At 45.1% G+C, this 21,079-nt stretch overlaps 1 protein-coding gene across 4 annotated transcripts; it reads right to left on the reverse strand.

Annotated features, from left to right (window-relative positions):
• Positions 1–1,694: 1,694 nt before the first annotated feature.
• On the reverse strand, positions 1,695–18,791 carry PSG9 (pregnancy specific beta-1-glycoprotein 9). Of its 4 annotated transcripts, none has more exons than XM_034946119.3 (6): positions 18,390–18,791; positions 16,806–17,171; positions 10,866–11,144; positions 7,864–8,142; positions 7,209–7,463; positions 1,695–2,517 (listed from the first exon to the last, which is right to left on the reverse strand). In XM_034946119.3, exons 1-6 carry the CDS (start codon positions 18,451–18,453, stop codon positions 2,480–2,482), a joined length of 1,281 nt encoding a protein of 426 aa, XP_034802010.2. In that variant the 5' UTR covers positions 18,454–18,791; the 3' UTR covers positions 1,695–2,479. The 4 variants fall into 4 exon arrangements, with proteins under 4 accessions (XP_034802010.2, XP_063455660.1, XP_063455661.1 ...); XM_034946121.3 differs by lacking the exon at positions 1,695–2,517 and adding an exon at positions 2,575–3,791; XM_063599590.1 differs by lacking the exon at positions 10,866–11,144.
• Between the last annotated feature and the right edge of the window lie 2,288 nt (positions 18,792–21,079).

Consider the following 21,079-nt stretch of genomic DNA (forward strand, 5'->3'; position numbering starts at 1 on the left):
CAATTGTGACCAGACTCTTTATATTGGAACAGAGTTTTACAAAAATCAGAAGTGTTCCAATCAGGTTGCGTTTGTAATCTATGTTCTAAACTCATAATTCTATCTCCCATCCATATAACAGAAGCACATCACGCGCTGTAGGCTCATTCTGGCAGCCCAACCTGTCATTGTGTTTACACAATCCTGCATGCAATTTTGTATTTACAATAGTCAAGAGCATTTCATCTTTTATTCTGTAGCAGTAGTTTCTGGGGGTCTCCCTACAGGACTGCAGGTGCACGCCACCATGCCTGGCTAATTTTTGTATTTTTAGTAGAGACAGGGTTTCACCATATTGACCAGGCTGATCTCGAACTCTTGACCTTGTGATCTGCCTGCCTTGGCCTCCCAAAGTGCTGGGATTACAGATGTGAGCCACTGCACCCAGCCCATAAATCACACATTTCTTTGAGTTTTTGTAATTCCAGCCCAAGAGAAACTGTTTGATATTTGAAGAATGGCTGCACACAAATATTTGCACAGAAATAAAAACATCTGTAGATTGCACCACATGAGGGAGAATACCAGTATGACTATCAGGAGGAAAATATCAAGAGTTTGGAATATGCACCTTAGGCAAGATGCAAACCAACTACAATAGGATAGATCAAAGAAGAAGCCAGAAGAGTCTAGTCATTTTAACCAGGCAGCACATTTATTGATTTCTACAACTGAGTCTCTATAATACCCGATGTATTTATCCATGTGCAACAAGAAGTGTCAGAAACTGCACAGACTCCCCGCTGTCCAGCTGGTAGAGAGCAATTCTATTATCTAGCATTGCATGTCTATATTAAATTAAAACAGGGAGTGAGAATAGGCAAGTATAGAAGTGGAAGCCTAAAAAAATCTCCATACATTTGAGGAAAAAGTTGTGTTACAGATGCAGCTAATGTCAGCCTTTGTGTGGACTAAAGGATCTCTTGTTATGTAAAAATGTGTGGGCTGGGTGTGGTGGCTCATGCCTGTAATCCCAGCACTTTGGGAGGCTGAGGCATGCGGATCACCTGAGGTCAGGAGTTCGAGAACAGCCTGACCAACATGGAGAAATCCTGTCTCTACTGAAAATACAAAATTAGCTGGGCATGGTGGTGCATGCCTGTAATCCCAGCTACTGGGGAGGCTGAAGCAGGAGAATCACTTGAGCCCAGGAGGCAGAGGTTGCTGTAAGCCAAGATTGTGCCATTGCACTCCAGCATGGGCAACAAGAGCGAAACTCCATCTTAAAAAAAAAAAAAAAGAAGTGTGGTTGACATGATATATCTGACACTGTTAACTTACTCTCAGAGGCTATTTCTGGTGAAATCCTAAGTACAGCATTATTCTGGGAAGCAAAGGAGACAGGCAGAAGCAAAGACGAATTAACAGAGGTAAGAGTCTCATCATGATTGATAGTCTTGTTCTGACATCTTGAGAAAAGCTGTCCACAGTGTAAAGTCATCAGCTTGTCGTGGTTTGCAGTTTGAGTGTCTCTAAGTTATGGTGTTGAACATTTGGTGAGCTCTTAGTGGCCCCCACCTCAAACACGAGGGTTTTCCCATGAAATTTACATTGAGTTGTCCACCTCCACCTTATATGGCTTCAGGAACAGAGCCGCTCTTGTTCTTAATGATTTCATTGGAGAAAACTGATTTGGAAGAACTAAAAGAATTCAGGGTCCAGTCCAGTCTACCAGTGGATTATAAATACTCAAAGATAATGAACAGTGGTTCAATCTGGTAACAGGTGTACTACAGTTTTTCTTTTCAGCTAGTTTTTCTCTCTATCGAAGTCTCTATTTTTACCAAAGATAATTCCAGTAAGATGAATTTGCTTGCAAAATAGGTTGAGTCTCACCGAACTTGCCCAGATTTTTTACCTAAGTGCGGCAAGAGTAGCCGTGGACCATAGAGGCTCTTTTTAAACTTCTCTTTGCTAGAAGTTTTTAATAAGAATCTCAGATTAAACTTCCAAAAACCTCTTGAGACTAGGAAGCCAACCCAAGGCCCACTTCAGACTTTGCCTGCATTCCCTATGGGTTTATTCTATGTATATTCTCAAATATAACATCCCAGTCAAAGCCTTGGTAATATAACCAATGTTTTCAAATGTGTCCTGTTATAGAGAGAGCAGATTCTTACGGAACATGTGCAAATAACTTTATTACCATAAACCTATGAATACTCATGAATAGTTTCACAATTCTGGGGCATTCAGATAGACAGCAAAAGCAAATATTTCAATTTTTTTTTACAAAAGTATACTTTACCAATTGCTGAAGAAAAAAAGTTCATAAATCTGGAGAATAAAACGTTCAAAGAATCAGCACATTTTCCAATAAAAAATTATGAAAACATTATCTTTTGATTATTTAGTCCAATAACATTGAGTTTTTTTCTTCTTTGTCTTGAATTTCATGAAGGTATCAGCCTGTTCTTTTTCTGTGTCTCAGTTGTTGCAGTCATGACTGAGACTCTGTCAGGTCTCCATGGCAGGGACCTGATTGACAGAAGGCCCAGGTCAGTGCATTTCAAATTCACTACCTCCTTTACACAGAAAGCTTCTTTCCCACAGGCTCCCAGGAAGGGTGTGAAAGCAAGCCTAGTTCTCTGAGGCTCTCTTTAACTCTAATGGGTGACTGGTTGGAGGATTCCCCATCAGCCTTGCAAATACTCTTAGAACTGCATTGGTACCTAAAACTTCTTTCTCTTTCTTTTTCACAGGAATCAGCTCTGCATAGTGTTCTGTGGGTTCTCCCATACTACCTTCATGCCAGCTCCACATTCCCTCACAGGTGTCTTCCCTGATAAATTACCTTGTATGTCTAATCCCATCTTGGATGCATCTCAGTTGGTAAAAACTAACATACCAGGCTTGATTCTTTGCACTTAGCTTTTTTTTTTCTCTCCCACAAGTAGTCAGTAACCATGTCCTAGTGTTTTATGTGTTACCTCTTTTTCCATATATATGGAAAAAGGTAGGTACTGTTGAGGGGCACTTCCTATGTGCCAGGCCCTGTGCTCAATACTTTACCTGTATCTCATTTAAGCCACACAATAACCCTGTCACGTAGACATTATTTCCATTTTGCCGATGAAAAGACAGAAGCTTAGCATGGTGTAAAAACTTTCCTGGTGTCATATGGCTAGTGACAGGTGGATCTGAGATTTGATTCTAGGACTATTTGACCTCAAGGCTAATGATGATGGTAGTAATATAGCAGCTGACATTGGTTCCGCTGTGTGTGGCATATTGTTTCATTGACTGCATTAAACCTTTAAAACAATGGTATGAAGAAAGTACTCTCATTGCAATTTTCAGGTAAGAAATCAGAGGTTCAGAGAAGTTGAGTCTTGTGCAAGAAATTTATAACTGTAAACTCTTACATTAAAAAAGAAGAAAGATCTCAGGTCAACAACCTACTTTAATACTTCAGGATACGAAAGAAGAACAAACTAAACCCAAGCACAGTGAATGAGGGAAATAATAAAGAGTAGAGTGGATATAAATAAAATGGAGAATGGAAACAGAATAGAGGAAATTAATGAAACCAAAAGTTTATTCTTCAAAATAAAATCAACAAAATTGACAACCATTAACTAGATTGACTAAGAAAAAAAAGAAAAGTTTAAAATTACTAAAATCAGAAATGAAAATGGACTCTGAGCATGGTGGGTCGTGTTTTAATCCTAGAACTTTGGGAGGTCACAGCAGAAGGATTTCTTGAGACCAGGTGTTTGGACCAGCATAGGTAACCTGGGGAGATGCTGTCTCTACAAAAAAATTAAAAAAAATTAGCTGGGCATGGTGACATGCACCTGTAGTCCTAGCATCTTGGGAGGCTGAAGAAGGAGAATTGCTTGAGCCCAGGAGGTTAAGGCTGCAGTGAGCCATAATCACACCACTGTATTCCATCCTGGGCTGGCCTACAGAGTGAGAGCCTGTCTCTCTCTCTTCAAAAAAAAAAAAAAAAAAGATAGAAAGAAAAATGAAGCGATTACTACCAATTCTAATAAAATAATGATTATGAAAGTACTATAAATAATTGTATGCCAATAAATTGGATAACCTAGATGAAATAGAGAAACTCCTAGAACCACACAAAAATATGAGTATAACTATAATCAGTAATAAGATTGAATCAATAAAAGCATTTGATGAAATTCAATATTTTTTCATAATGAAAACATCCTAAGAATGGAAGGAAACCACCTCAACATAAAGGCAATGTGTGAAAAACCCAATGCTAGCATCATACTCAATGGAGAAAGACTGAAAGCTTTCCCTGTATGAGCAGGAACAAGACAAGGATGCCTGCTTTTGACACTTTTATTCAACGTAGTATTGAAAGGTCTAGTCAGAAAAATTAGGCAAGAATTGAAAAAAAGACATTCAAATTGGAAGGAGGGAGTAAAATTATTTCTGTTTACAGATAACTTGAACTTATATGTAGAAAATCCTAAAGGTGGAACAAACCAATTAGAATTAATAAATAAATTCAGTAATGTTGCACAATACAAAATCAACATTCAAACATCAGTTGTATTTCAATACACTAACCATGAACAATCTGAAGGGAAATTAAGAAAAAAAATTTCAATTTATATTAACATCAAAAAGAATAAAATATTTAGGAATAAGTTTAATCAAAGAGGTGAAATGATTATACCTGAAATCTACAAAATATTGCTGAAAGAAATGAAAGAAGACATCAATAAATTGAAAGACATTTTGTGTTCATGAATTGGAAGACTCAATATTGTTAGGAGAACAGTGCTACCCAAAGTGAGCTGCAGATTCAATACAATTCCTGTCAGAATCTCAGTGGCATTCTTGCAGAAAAAGAAAAATCTGTCCTAAAATTTATATTGCATCTCATGACTCTAAATAGACACACAGCTTTGAAGAGGAAGAATGAACCTGGAGGACTCACACTTCCTGATTTCAGCATTTACTACAAAGCCCCAGTAATCAATACAGTGTGGTACTGCCATAAAGGAAGACATAGAAATTAATGAAATATAATAGCCCAGAAAGAAATGCTTGCATATATGGCCAAATGATTTTCATCGAGTGCGCCAAGATTGTTCAATGGGGAAGGGACAGTGTTCTCACCAAAGGATATTGGGAAAGCTGGATATCCAAGGGCAAGAAGATTGGAACCTTTACCTAACACCATGTACAAAAATTAACCCACAATAGATCAAAGATCTAAATGTAAGAGAAAAACTACACAACTCTTAGAAGAAAAGCTTCATGATACTGGATTTCACAATGATTTCTTGGTTGTAACAACAAAAGCATAGGCAACAAATAAAATGGATAAATCGGACTTCATAAAAATCAAACCTTTTATATGTCGAAGGACATTATCAAGAAAGCAAAAAGGCAACCCACGAAATGATAAAAATATTTGCAAATTATATGTGTGATAAGAAATTAATTTCCAGAATACATGAAAAGCTACAAGTCAACAACAACAAACATCCAAAAACCCAATTAAAAAATGAACAAAGGATTAAAATAGAGTTTTATCCAAGGGAGATATACAAATATCCAATAAGCCCATGCAAAGTTCCTCAGCATCACGAATACTTGGAGATATGCAAATCAAACCCGCAATGCTACACCACCTCACACAATTTAGGATGGCTTTGATAAACAACAACAATGACAGCAACACAAAACAACAGGTGTTTTCAAGTAGATGGAAAAATTGGAGCTCTAGTGCATTGCTGATGGGAATGGAAAACGTTATAGCCACTGTAAAAAGTGGTGTGGCTGTTTCTCAAAAAATTAAACAATAAATTACCATTTGATCCAGCAATTCCACTTCTGGACATACTCCCCATAGAATTGAAAGAAATTTGAACAAATATTTGTGCACTGATGTTCAGAGAAGCATTACTCACACTAGCAAAAAAATGGAAACAACTGAAAAGTCCATTGAAAGATAAGTGGGTAGGCAAATGAGGTGTATCTATACATTGAAATGTTATTCAAACTTAACAAGGAATAAAATTCCAATACATCATGCAAAATGGATGAACCTTGAAGATATTATTCTAACTGAAATAAGCCAGACACAAAAGGATATTTATTATATAATTCCATTTATAAAAGATAGTTAGAATAGCCAGTTACATAGAGACAGAAAGTAGAATGATGGGTGCTAAGGGTTAGGGGAAGAAGGAGTGAGAGTTACTGTTTATTGGGTACAGAGGTTTAATATGGTAAGAGGACAAAGTTCTGGAAATGGATAGTGTGACGGTTACACAACACTAAATTGCACACATAGAAATAGTTAATGGTAAGTCTTATATTAGATATATATAAAGTGTCTGGTAGTCTTACCCTCTCTATAATTACACACTTTTTGGCACTGCCCCTTTCCTGCCATGAATAACCCCAAGGGTGAATCTCCCTATTTCTCCAGCTCTGCATCAGTCACTGTCCTCCGTGCTGTGTCCCGCGTGCTGTGCCCACAGCCTCATACAGCTGGTGACTTCAGAGCCAGGACGCAGCTCAGGAGTCTGCCCTGAGGCTCCCTCTCTTCTTATTTCCCTGCAGCCTGGCCCGGGGGAGGCTTGGCTTCAACTGGCAGCTCCATTTAGCCAAATTCAGGACAGGCCACCAGGGCCCTTTCTACACACACGCTGGTCCCACCCCAGGTGGAGTCAGGCAGGGACAGTCACCAGAGGAGCCTGGAGCAGAGCAGGAAGCAGAGTCTGAGCTGCTCCTCCCTCACCCAAGGGGCTTCCTCCTCTCATCTGGGGGAAAAGTGTGAGCTTGTTTCAAAGCCTCAGCTGTTCCTTGTAGGTCATGGAATAGGTAGAAGAAAACAAAGACGTGGCAGAAGGGGATGTGTCGGTGACAGCAAGAAGCAACTTGATCTTGAGGACTCTCCTTCTTGTCCCTTTGTGAAGCCTCTTCTACCACATAGGGCTCAGGGCTGATAAAGCCCCTCCCTACCTTTTTCAGGCCAGACACAAGGTCAGCCATGAGAAAACAGAAAAACAAGGAGAAGAGAGTCTGTAGAGACAAATTGGGAGGGTTCAGGAGGATAATTTGGGATTTGTTTGTGCCCATGGGACACAGGCTGGGAATAAAAATGTTTTCCTGACTCTTCTCTGAAAGCCAGATAGACTCCACATAAAACCCTACTGCCAAGGATGCTGGGATCCACTTACCAGAGACTTTGACTGTCATGGATTTGGAGATTTCCTTGCCAGTGGCTGAGTTATGAACAGAGCAAGCATACAGCCCGCTATGCTTTGTAGTAATTTGGGGGATAAAGAGCTTTTGTCCTGATAGCTGAAACTTCCCATTAATTGTCCAAAAATACTCTGCCGGTGGGTTAGAGTCCGTGAAGCAGGACAAGTCGAGGTTTTCTCCTGAACGGTAATAGGTGAATGAAGGGTAAATTCTGGGGAGGTCTGGACCATCTGGAGGAAAGAGAATAAAGCCACAGGTGATGTCATCCGAGGGAAGGGGATGTTCCTGGTCTCTTAAAGGGACACAGTGACCCTCTGAGCCAAGACACACCCTCAAGTCCCAGCCAAAGTCCCTCTATGTTCACTGAGCTGAAGCCTAAGGTATTCACCTGTTTCTCCCATCACAAGCTGTGGGCCCCAAGTCTCCCATGACAAGAGCATCCACTCCCCTTATATTCTTGGTTAAGGCTGTGCCTACCCAGGTTTTCCCAGGGCAGGGAGTCATGGCCACCTCGGATGTCCAGAAGTAAAGGTGTCTATACTTGGACCGGAGAGAGACTGAGAGGCCTGGCATCTGGTCGTTTGGATTTAAGCTGGTGTCCTGGCCCACAGAGGAACAAAAGATACTCACAGAGGACATTCAGGAATTCTGGGTTACTGCGGATGCCACCATATCGGTCCCGTATTTCACATTGATAGGGTCCTGTTTCATTTCTCGTGACACTGGGTAGAATGAGGATCCTGTTTTCAATGGGTCGCTTTACCCCGGGACTGACGGGGAGGCTCTGACCATTTAGCCACCAAATGTAGGTGTAGTTCTCACTCTCAGGTTCACAGGTGAAGGCTAAGACATCCTTATTCTCCCTGGGGTTTAAGTTGTTGATGGTGATGTAGGGCATGGGCAGCTTCGCTGTGTGGATAACAGAGAGAAGATTGTCCTGTGTGGCACCTTTGATTCCTCCACAGGCTTACTTCAATCAGAGTTGGCATCTCCCACCTCTCAGCCCACCCGAGTCCTTGAAAGCCAATAGCTGGTGTGTGTGTCACAAGACAGATGCATGATGATCTAAGGGCTCAAAGACTGTGAGGCCGCCTGCTCTGTCTTAGGGAAGCACAGACTTTCTCAAGTGTCAGTTGAGCAGCAGTGTTGGGTCATGGACAGACACGTCAGTGGGAGTCACAGCCCCTGGTACCCCTCCCAGTCCCTCCCTAATCAGTTGACTGGCTGGCTCCCCTTGGGTTCCTTACCTGGAATGTGCAACTGCTGGGCCCCTTCCAAATTCCATCCTACTTTGCCCCCTAGATGTGATTTCTCTGCAGCTTCCATTTCTAAGGACGTTCTAGAGATGAGTAATAATGTGACTTCCCATGGTCCTGAGACCCTGAAGATACTTAGCAGCCTGGCCTGGGACTGGATGTTTCAGCAGAAATAACACAGAGGAGACCAGAGTCAAGACTGGAGGTCAGTTCAGTCATCAGCCAGTGGAGGCTCAAGGTGGGGCAGTTTTTTGCAGGTGTTTCATGATGACTTACTTGAACCAGTGACCTCTAAAGATAGAGCAGAGTGCAAGGAATGATCTAGAAAGAGTGAAGGCGACAGGCAAGAGCTGATAGCTTTGGAGCAGAACCATGTTCCCTGTCCTGGGTTCTTTAAGTTTCCTCTCCTTCTGCAGAGGGCAGATGAGGACCATGTGGATCTTTCCAGAAATACATGTGGACATTTGCAAATGCAGAACTGACTGGTGGAAAGTGTGCGAATGAACTGCTGGATATTTGGTCATCATGGACCATGTGTGTTTGATGGATATGAGACAAATTTGGAGAGAAGTTTTGCAAATATTTTCTTTCATTGGACATTCTACTCTCTGATTCCATGGGTTCGACTACTCTAGGGACCTCATGTAAGTGGATTCCAGAGTGAATATGAGAAGAGACTGCTGTTTGCCAGGAGCTGGGAGTGGGGAGAATCAGAAGTTGTTCATGGGTGTGCAGTTTCAGTTATGCAAGGTGGGGAGGTTCTAGAGATCTGCTGTAGAGCTTGATGCCTATAGTTCACACAGATTGAGTATTTCTTATGCATAAGTCTTAGGACAAAAAGTGTTTTGGATTTCTGACATTTTTTGATTCTGAAATATTTGTCATATACTTACTGGTTTAGCATCCCAAATCTGAAAGATTCAAAATCTAAAATGCTTCAGTGAGCATTTCTTTTCAGCATCAGATTAGTAGGCAAAAGTGGGAGGTGATAAGCCAAAGATATTCTTGCCCTTTTTTTTCTCTCACCACGTTTCTAGCTTGGTGATTAGTTTTTGGTCAATTCCATACTGGCCATGCTGCACTTGTATATTTTTGAAGGGTTTGGGATGTGAGAAAGGCTGATTGCTATTTTCTGTGTCATCAGAACTTTCCACCTTTTCTGGTTGCATCTTTTTCTCCGTGTTTGTGTTGTGGCAGTCATTAATAAGAGCCTGTCAGGTCAGATTTAGGACAGAGTTTTCTAATTCTGCAAAAAATGTTACTGGGATTCTGGTAGGCGTTGCATTTAATCTGCAACTCAATTGGGTGGTATTGTCTTTCTAACAATATTGATTCTTCCAATCCATGAAAATGAAATGTCTTTCCATATATTGATATCGTCTTTAATTTCTTTCAGCAATGTTTTGTAGTTTTCAGGGTATAATCATTTGACCTTTTTGGTTAAACTTATTCCAAAATATTTTATTCCTTTTGATGTTAATGTGAATTGAAATCCTTTCCTTAACTTCCTTTCAGATTGTTCATTGTTAGTGTATAGTCTAAAGAATGATCTAGAAAGAGTGAAGGGACAGGCAAAAGCTGGTGGTTTTGGAGCAGAAACATATTCCCTATCCAGGGTTTTTTATTTTCCCTCTCCCTTTGCAGAGGGCAGGTGGCTCTTCCCTGATAGCTAGATAGACTTCACTGGAAAACATTTTGCCAGTGCTCCAGGGATCCACTTACCAGGGACTATGATCCTCTTGATTATGAGATTTGTTCCACCAGTGGCTGAGTTATGGATGAAACAGACATAGACCCCTCTATATGTTTTAGTGATTTGGGGTATAAAGAACACTTGTGCTGATTGCTGGAACTTCCCATCAATCAGCCAAGAATGCTCTGCCAGTGGGTGAGAGTCTGTGAGGCAGGAGAGCTTGGGGACTTCCCCTGTATGGTAATAGGTGTATGAGGAGGAAATGATGGGGGCATCCAGGCCATGTGGAGCAAAGAGAATAATGTCATAGGTGGTATTGCCAGAGGGAAGGGAAAATCCTGGTCTGTGGAAGGGCCACAGTGACCCTGTGGGCCAAGTCGCAACACTGAAGTCCCAGCCAAATCCCCGCTGTGTTCACTGATCTGGAGCCTGAGACATTCACCTGTTTCTCCCATCACAAGCTGTGGACCCTGAGTTTCCCATGACACAGCAGCCTCTTTTCTCCTATTGTTGATCAAGCCTAGGCCTACTCTGGTTTGCCTGGGGCAGAAAGTCATGGCCAGCTTTGATGTCTAGGGGTAAAGGTCTCCGTACTTGGACCTGAGAGGGACTGAGAGGCCTGGCCTCTGGCCATGTGTATTTGGGATGGCAGCCTGGCTCACAGAGGAACAGAGGATACTCACGGAGGAGATTCAGGGTGACTGGGTCACTGCGGCTGGCACTCACTGGGTTCCGTATTTCACATTCATAGGGTCCTGCAATATACTTTGTGACACCAAATAGATAGAGGGTCCTGTTGGTTTTGGACAGCTGCAACCTGTGAGTCCTAGGGAGGTTCTGACCATTCAGCAACCACAGGTAGCTTGCGTCCGGAGTCTCAGGATCACAGATTAAGCGCACAGCCTCCATGGCCTCCCTGGGGTTTAAGTTGCTGCTGGAGATGTAGGGCTTGGGAGTCTCCACTGTGCAGAAAACAGAGAGAAGATTGCCCTGTGTGGCACCTTTGATTCCTCCAAAGGCATTTTTCAATCAGAGTTGGCATTTCCCACCTCTCAGCCCAACCAAGTCCTTAAAAGCCCATGGCAGGTGTGTGTGTTACAAGACAGATGCATGGCAATCTGAGAGCTCAGAGATTGTGAGGCTGCCTGCTTTATGTGGGAGAAGCACAGACTTTCTTAAGTGTGAATTGAGCAGCAGCATTGGGTCATGGAAAGACACAGGACCAGCAGTCACAGCCCCTGACGCCTCTTTGAGTCCCTCCATCTCCAACTGCCTGACTGGCCCAACTTGTGGTCCTCACTTGGAGCATGCAGTGCTGGAATCCTCTTAGTTTCAGTCTTACTTTGCCCCCTGAGGTATGTTTTCTCTGCAGCTTCCCTTGCCAAGGACATCCTAGAGATGAATGATGGAACTTCCCATTGTCCTTAAACCCTTTGGGTATTGGAAAGCCTGGCCTGGGACTGGGTACTTCAGCATAAATAACACAGGGGAGACCAGAGTCAAGCCTGGAGGTCAGTTAAGACATCAGGCAGTGGAGCCACAAGGTGGGGCAGTTTGCAGTTTTCCCAGGTGTCTCATAGTGACTGACTTGAGCCAGTGACCTCTAAAGATAGAGCAGAGTCCAAGGAACGACCTACAAAGAGTGAAGGGGCCAGGCAGTAGCTGATAGCTTTTGACCAAGGCCATGTTCGCTGTTCTGGGTCCATGATGCTCCCTTCCCCCTGTAGAGGGCAGGTGAGGACCATGTGGATCTTTCTAGAAATGCATGTGGATGTTTGCAAATGCAGAACTGACTGGTGGAAAGGGTGAACATGAACAGATGATGGAAGTCTGGCCCTCATGGACCATATGTGTTTGGTGGATATTAGACCAATATTTGGGAAGAAGTCTTGCAGATACTTTCTCTCATTAGACATTCTACTGTCTGATCTGAGTTTGACTATTCTATGTACCTCCTATCAGTGGATTCCAGAATGAATCAGAAAGTAGAATAGTAGTTTGCAGGAGCTGGGATCAGAGGAATAGGGTGTTTTTCCGTGGGTGTGCAGTTTCAGTTATGCAGGATGAGGAGGTTCTAGAGATCTCCTGTACAGCTTCATGCCTATAGTTCATACAGATAAAGTGCTCCTTATGCAGAAAGGTTAAAACAAAGTGTTTTGGATTTCTAATTTTTTTATTTTGGAATATTTGCCATATATGTACTGGTTTAGCATCCCAAATCTGAAAAATTTAAAATCCACAATGCACCAGTGAGCACTTCTTTTTAGCATCACATCAGTGGTCAGAAGTGTTGAGTTTTGAGCATTTCAGATTGTGGATTTCTGGATTTGGGATGCTCAATTTGTTATACTGTAATTTTCCCATAAAAAGTTGTCAGGAGTTTAGACCTCATGTTGTGTTCTGACTCTAGTAACAACAACAACAAAAAAATTTGGAGGAAACATTAAAATGTTTTCATAAGTGGAAACTTTTACTGATGATCCAAACATCTAAGATCAATTGCTGGTAGTAGTATTTCTCTTGAGACCAAAATAAGGTTTAGGTGTGCCATGAATTCCAGCAGGATCACATTATGCTCAAAGAAAGATGCCAAAGGTGATTGGAAATTAGCAACTCCTTAAGGAGAGAGAGTCCGGTTAAAAGGACAGAACTGGTCAGTGTCTCAATTACATAAAGGGAGGAATGAGGCCAAATTAAAAGAAGTGATGTGTGTTATGTTAGTAAATATAGAAAGAACTCCCTGCTTCTAATTTCTGTGCAGAATTAGGAAAAATGGGGAGGACCGCAAAACAGGTAGGTGAAATGCTTTCTTCATTTTCTCTTAAGCTCAGGAAACACCACTAAAATTTAAGGTTGTGTGAATCAGGAAGAGTCTAAGTGAGATGCCAATGGCTCGTGTGTCTCCCCATATGCAGAACTCCAACTTATGAAAATGGCATCATCATGAGGAAACAGTTGTATGAGACACAGGCAGTAAAACCATCAGATATCACCCACCTGGCCACCTCCAACTGGTCCCCCAAAACCACCAGTATTCCCATTATGTGTATGTTACAGCCTTTGTAGTTGTCCCACAAATACAAAATTTAAAAATTGCTATTGTCAAAACAAAATATTAAATATGAAGTTGAATATGTTGTTCCACTTTTTCTTCCCCACTCTTTTTGAACTTTCCTTTTTCAGTTTTGGAAGTTTCTATTGACACATCCTCAATCTAGGGATTCTTTCCTCAGCTGTGTGCAGTCTACCAGTAAGCATCAAAAGCATTCTTCATTTCTCTGACAGCATTTTTTTTTTCTGAGACAGAGTCTCGCTCTGTCACCCCGACTGGAGTGCAGTGGCATGATCTCAGCTCACTGCAAGCTCCGCCTCCTGGGTTCACGCCATTCTCCTGCCTAGGCCTCCCAAGTAGGTGGGACTACAGGCGCCCACCACCACGCCCGGCTAATTTTTTGTATTTTTAGTAGAGACAGGGTTTCACCCTGTTAACCAGGATTGTCTCCATCTCCTGACCTTGTGCCCGCCTCGGCCTCCCAAAGTGCTGGGATTATAGGCTTGAGCCACTGTACCCAGCCATCTCTGAGGGATTTTAATGAGTTGTTGACTTTTGAGATTGTTCAGCTTTTTACTTAGTGTTAGAACTGAGTGACAAATTCCAAGCTTGTTATATGCCTAACAGGAAGCCAGAAGTCTCTAGGAAGTGACCAGAGAATGTGAGCTCTGTAGCAGGTTGAGGATGGAGTCACAAATGAAATGGGTGAAATGAGTCCATGTGCTTTGGGGACTGCAGGCCTCTCCAGCCTCTGACACCCTGGTTAGTCAGGGCAGAGATTACACAGTGACAGCAAACTAGCATGGCTGACTCCATCTGGCATCTAGTCTCAGGCTGGCTGTCCTCACTCATTCCTGGGCATAGGTCAGGCTAACCTTGGGAGGAATTTATTTTGTGGTTTAACTTTGAAGCAAGAATGATAATAGTTCCTCCATAAAACTAACACCCTTACTTTGCCCAGGGACTGCTTTTGTCAAACTAGTGAAAGACCATGAGATTAAGATTATAGGAGGGAACTGAATTCTGCTAAAATGTTGTCACAGTTTCTATAATCCCTGACTGCTCCGATGTCATTTGGTAAGAGTTTACAAAATTTGTAACTAATTGCTCCTATAGATAACATCACTATTGTAGAACGTGAGATTGGTCTTTTGAGATTTTTCTCATTCTTTTGCATTCTGGCAACCGGCTGACTTCATCCATACCTATGACTAATGGCTCAGCCAGTCATGTGGCCCCTACCTGGAGGCAGATTCAAGCACAAACAAATCATTTCCCTCCGCCAGCATGATTCCATCACCAAACAATCAGCAGTACTCATTTTTTAGTCCTGTGCCCCTGAAACTATCCTTGAAAATCTCTAACCCCTGCTCCACTGGGGAGGCTGATTTGAGTAATAATAAACATCCGTCCTCCTGCTTGGCAGACTTGGAGTCATTAAAATCTTTCTCGACTACAGACCACCATTTCAATAATTTTTTTTTTTTTTTTTTTTTTTTTTTTTTTTTTTGGTGCAGGAGGCCAGAAGAACTTGTGGCAATTATGAGTGGATGGAGGAACTGCCTATCCCTGTCCCATGGTTTTGTCCATAGGTTAGCCTCACAAAGGGAAAGAGCCCTTGATGGGAATACAGTGGAATATTTCTCTTAGTGACCTGGGGACATTGGCTGGAGATGAAGCCAGGCAGGAGTGGCAACTCCAGGTGATTTCTGCACCTTTCCTATTTCCTAGGAGGTGGGCCAGGCCACAGTGTTAGTAGGAAGGGAACCAAACAGCCAGCCTAGTTAGAGGCAGTGTCTGGGGAAGGCCTAGGGGTGGGGGAAGAAGCTGTGCAGGACAGGGCTTGCCAGTCAGAATGAAGTGGGAGGAAGATGAGGGACACAGAGAAGCAGAGAGAGGCAGAGACACCATGGCAGTGAGCAGTGAGGGAGACACTGACTTCAGAGACCCCAGGGACCAGGTGCCCCCAGTTCCACAGTCCAGGACCAAGGAGCCCTGAGAACCCTCCGGTGGCCAAAGAGCTTCAGAGTTACATGAGGTGGGGTTGCTTTAGGGGCAAGAGGTAGTGGAGGTATGAAACATGGGTGTCAGCCTCTGAAGGACAAGGGACAGGTGTGGCTAGAACCTCCTAGGATTCTGCATCCAAGATCCAGTCTCTAAAGAGGTTTTGGATCATTCATTTCTTCATTCAAGTTCTTCATTCGTTATGTGAGCGCTCCTGAGTGTGTGTCTCTCGCTGGGCCTGTGCTGGTGTAGGGTGTGAGTGGGGAAAGAAAACAAGGTCCTCTCCTTGATCCTCTCATGATAGTGACATGGACACTTTAGGAAACACAGGATTTCAGGTTCAGTGATGGGGGTTAAGATCTGAGGGGGAGGCCTGGATATTTTTTTTGCATTGACTCTGATGGTTGAGGCAGGTGATTTAGTTCTGGAGTACAGACTAATCAGCTGACCATTTGCTCTTACTTCTCTGAGGTTTGGATGCCTAAGAAGAGAGGATTTGAGCCAATAAATGACTATGGGGTCCTTGGAACCCAGTAAGCCCTCACTTCTGGTGGAGGAGAGGATGGGCCTGTGGCTCCAGACACACTTCATGTGACCCTGATCTCCCCTTTGTGTTTGTGTGACTCTGGTTCAGTGACTGCCTTCCTGTGCCTCAGTTTTCTCTCAATCAAATAAACTAAATGGCAAATGGACTGTGGTTTTTCATGCCATCTGTGAATAAATGTTAAATGATTCACAGTCACCTGACCTAATACGTGGCACAGTGGAGGTTTCACACAAGCAGCATTTATTATTAATTTGCTTCCATGAGAAAGCACCTTATGTCAGATCCCTGTGGACAAGCTGCTACCAGGTACATCTTCTCTCTTCTGTTTCTGCTTCTGGGGACATTAGACTTTCTATGGACTGTCCTAAGCCTCCCAAGGCAGTTGGCTGATGTCCTACAAAGCTTGTCTTTCTGTCCTCTCCACTCTGAGTGTCAGGTGAAAAAGCTCTGTCCTTGCCCAGATGAGGCTCTGAGGGCTGAACCCTGGCTGGTGAACAGCTCCAGGAGACACAGTCCTCAGACAGCTGGTAAATTCTTGGTCCCAGTAAGGCCTGCCCAGGAAGCCACAACCCAGCACTGGCACAGGCTCCTCAGCTTAACTGGAGCAAGGATTTAGGGACAGGGGTCTGGGGTTGAGGCTTCTAGGGCTGAGTTTCTCTGAGAGTATCTCAGGGGTCACCTCAAGCCAAGCCCTACTCAGTTCTCCAGGGTCTTTCTCAGGGTCAAATTTATGAAGAGGGCATGAGGTGCTTGGCTGAGACTGATCTCCTCCTGCTGAGTCCCCCCATCAGACTGTCCTTCCTCTGCACCAAGTGTCTGCAGGGTCTGGATGCCGGAAACAAATTCTGATCTGTTGAAATTTGTCTCCTCTTTGTGTGTCCTGCACTAAATGCCCAAACCCCAGCATGGGACTTAATGCAGAGAGTGACACAGGCAGAGTCCAGGCCTGACAATCCTGTGTGTGTGAAGTACAAATGACCCCTTCCCCCCAACACCCAGGGATCATGTGGAAGCACTCACAGTATAAGGTGACGGTGAAATATCGAATTTCTTCTCTAGTCTCATCACTTCGCTTTATGATGTGTAAGGTGTAGGTTCCTGCATCCTCCCGGGTGACATTCTGGATCAGCAGGGATGCGTTGGAATATACTGTTTCTCTTCCACTGTATGCAGGCCCATATATAATTATTTTACCATCTACTATATATGATATAATGTAATGGTAGAGGTCCGTAATTTCCCCTTTGTACCAGAAGTAGCCAGGAAGATTCTGGGGCAAATTGTGGACAAGTAGAAGAACATCCTTCCCCTCAGAAACTTTGGGTGGCTGGGCTTCAATCGTGACTTCGGCAGTGGTGGGCAGGTTCCAGAAGTTTAAAAGTGATACTAGGAGGGGGAGACAGCATCAGTTAATATTGAGACCTATGTATTGTGGTGTAAAGATGGGGCCTTGTGTCCTGAGAAGGTCTCTTCCATCCTCAGCCTTGAAGATACACACACACACACATACAAACAAACACACACAAAAAACGGGCATGTGTGTTTGTGTAAGTGTATGTGTGTGTGTCCTACTGTCCTACTAGGTCAAGGTCAGCAGCATGACCCCCATTCCTTCAACACTTCTGACCTTGGCATTTTTCTGTTTGGAATCCTCTTCCCCAGGGGTCCACACGGCCCCCTCCACACTGCCCTCAGGTCCTGCTCACATCAGGGCATCCTCAGGCTTCTTTCCTCACACCTCCTTCAGAGACCCTGGGTCTTCCCTTTCTGACCTTTCCCTGCTCTGCTCCCTCCAGGGTTCTTGTCAACACCTGATCTCACATTCTAGATCTCTTTGCATGTCTGTCTTCCTCCCCATGACAGCGTGAGCTCTGTGAGGACAGGGACTTTTGTGATCCTGGTTGCACCCCAGTGCCTGGGACAGGCTACAGACTCCTGTAGATGTGAGAGTTCTCAGGGCCCTCCATGCCCTGGGTGTTTTTTTTTCCCCCAATTGTTGAGGTTTTTTGCTGAGGATAGTGTTTCATGTCCTGCTTATATTTTTATTTGAAGTGTCATCTGATATAGTTATTATTATCATTTTTCAAAATGTGGTGGCCCCGGATGATTAATCAGGAAAACAGAACACTTAAGATTTTCCTACCTCTTACCAATTCCGGTTCAATGTGACTTTCCTGTTTTCACCCCTGTCCCTCTCTGGTGTATTTTCCCCTATCCAGGCATCAACAGAGCCTTCTTTCCTTTTTTTCTTATTTTTTTGAGACGGAGTCTCGTACTGTCGCCCAGGCTGGCGTGTAGTGGCGCTATCTCGGCTAGCTGCAACTTCTGCCTCCCGGGTTCACATGATTCTCCCACCTCAGCCTCCCGAGTAGCTAGGATTACAGGAGCACACCACCATACCTGGTTAATTTTTTGTATTTTTAGGAGAGACAGGGCTTCACTGCATTGGCCGGACTGATCTTGAACTCCTGATCTCGTGATCCACCCACCTCAGCCTCCCTAAGTGCTGGCTTCTTTTATTTTACAACCCCATCCTCTCCAGGAGACCCCATCCAGTCACTCTGCTTCCTCCTCCTGTCCTCTCCCAGGAAGTTCTCTCCTCACCTGTGAGCAGGAACCCCTTCCAGGTGATGTGCTGTGTGCAGGAAGGGGCTGGGAGGGGCCCCATGGTCTCTGCTGCCTGCGTGTTCTCCTCTGTGGAGATAAGCCTAGGATCCAGAAGCTGTCTGAGCACGGCTGTCAGCTGTGCTGTCCTTCCTCCTTCTGTGCTGAACCTCTTCCCGGGGCAGGAGCAATTCTCAAGCTCATGGGCGGGGTCAGTCCCAGGACACCTCTCTGTCCCCTTCTCTCTCAGTCCTGCCTCCTTGTCCCTCCTTCTGTTTTTCCTTTTGTCTGTGTTTCAGGTCCCTGGGAGTTGTGGAGGCCTCTGCCTTTTTCAGCAGTGATTCTTTCACCAAACCTCAACACACACTTTGTGCAGACACACACACACACACACACACACAGAAGAGACACACACAGACCCACACAGTCACACACATACCCTGCAGGTTGGGCAAGCAGAGTCCTGGGCCTCAGCCTCCTGCTGTCCCCATGGCTCTGGGTTGGGGTGCACATTCATGCACTTTGGCCTCTTTCATCCCCATCTGGCTCTCCCCTTCAGTGCAGGAGGCTGGAGATGCACCAGGTCCCTGTCACAGTGACACCCCATTGTGCTGTGGGTGAGCTGTGTGTTTCCTGGTGAGAGGGACCCTTCCTTTCTCTAATCGTGTCAAGCTTGGCTGCAGCTTCCAAGGATGGACATTCAGGACCTGGGTGTCCCAGAGGAAACTGTCCGTCCTGGAGGTGTGCAGGGTGAATCTCTCATGCCTCTTGTGAGGAGAGGCCTGTGCTGGTTGCTCAGTGGGGGCTGTGAGTCCCATAGTCAAAGGGACAGTTCTCTGTCAGTCTATGGCTCCCTGGGGTCTGGCGGCTGAGCTGGAGCTCAGGGTTTCTCATGTTCTTCCTGACCATCTTTGATGTCCTCTCTTCTCTGCCCAGCTGATTGTCCTGTGGTCACCACACCTTCCCCGTGGTGGTGCAGGAGGAAGTGGGGAGTCACCCAGGAACCCCGCGGGACATGGCTCGTTGAGATGCAGGAGGGGGAGCCTGGGACAGAGCAGGGGTTCAGAGCTGGAGAGATTCATCCCGACTTACGCCATGGCCATGATGGGCTCAGCCCTCCATGTGCTGACATACCCAGGGGTCTATCCTGAGGGTTTTGACCTGGCCAAGCTGCTGTGTGTAGAGGAGGAACAGGCAGTGACCAGAGAGGCTCTCTGGAGGGACGTTGCTCACACCTGAGAGGGCGGGTGGGGGTGAGTTGTGTTCTGGGAGCAAAGAGCAGTAACACCCCTCATCTCCCCGCAAGCACACAAGAGAGGTCTGTCTTCCCAAGGGACAGCTGGGGACAGGTGGCCCCATCCCGGATGGTGCCTGTGTATGACCATCACACGCTCTCTGAGCCCCCTGGGGTGCAGGGGGCAGGCAGGTGACAGGGTGCCTGGCTGATTCCCGGGGAGGCTGTGGGCCCTCAGGCAGCTGCTGTTCTGTGTCAGCGCTAGGCTTGGCCTGGGAAGCCCCAGAGAACAGGACAGATGGAGCAGGGGCAGGCATTTAGGGAGCAGTGACAGAAAGAGTTGATGAGGATGGAGAGAGTTCACAAGGGGAAAGCGCCCAGTGTGGCATCGCGTGCACCAGCGCTGCCCTGGGAGATGCCTTCAGCTGGGCCCAGGGAAGGAGCAGGTGTGTGGGGCAGGAGCTACCTGCAGGGGGAGTGGTGTTAGGTTGGCGGCCGCCAGGTCAGGGAGGAACTGACAGAGTCCGTGTGGGGAGCATGGAGGGTGCTGAGGACTTGGGCCAAAGTGACCCTGGCGAGGGTGGACCCTGATGGCCTGTGGGTTCCGCTGAGGGAGGTTGGCATCCCCTGGGAAAGCTCCAGGCTGGGAGGGACTCTGTCACCCTCTGGTGGACAGGGAGGGAAGTGTGAACGGCAGCAATCCCAGGCCAGGCTGCATGTTTTATTCCACTTCACACGAGGTCACACATATGTTATGTTACAGCTCCTTCACCTTCCAGCCCCGTGAGTCCCAGTCTCTGTGGCTCTACGTTCACTGTTCTCCCTCTTTCACAATCAGATGTCCCAAACGCAGATTTTTGTCACCTTCTGTGAGTTTGTGTTTGTGTGCAGTAGGCAGCACTGTGTATACCCTGGGGGCAGTGATGCCTGGGGCTGAGCGCTGCACATGGGCTTGAGAGCAGAAGAGGGAGCAGCAGGATGGGAAGATCAATGTAAGGGGAGCAGGGACAAGTCATTTTCATTTTCTCACTCCCAGGGACCAGAACCCAGGATTCTGACTCCAGGGCACAGTACCACACCCTGCTGGTGTCCCTGGATGTCATGATGCTCATAGTGTCATGCTGCCTTGGCATTCATTTTTTAAGGTGTAAGTTTATTTGCCTCAAATCAGAGGCAGGGCTTGGTCACCATGGCAGTTTTCAATACTGTATCTGGTTCAAGTGGCTCCAGTTGGTGTCCAGAGATCAAATCTTAGAGGCATCTCTCCTGCTTGGTGTGCTGGGCTCCCCTCTCTCGAGCTGCTTTCTTTAAACTGATAATTCTGACATTCGCCCTCACATTTAAAGTGACTACCTCTCAGTCACAGCGTGAGCTCCTGGTCCCAGTGTTTGCTGCTTGCTTTGAACACATCCATTAAAGCTCCCTGCTGGAAACCTGTCAGGTAACACCCTGGACT

The sequence above is a fragment of the Pan paniscus genome, chromosome 20 (genome assembly GCF_029289425.2).
Source record: "Pan paniscus chromosome 20, NHGRI_mPanPan1-v2.0_pri, whole genome shotgun sequence".
Taxonomy (NCBI): domain Eukaryota; kingdom Metazoa; phylum Chordata; class Mammalia; order Primates; family Hominidae; genus Pan; species Pan paniscus.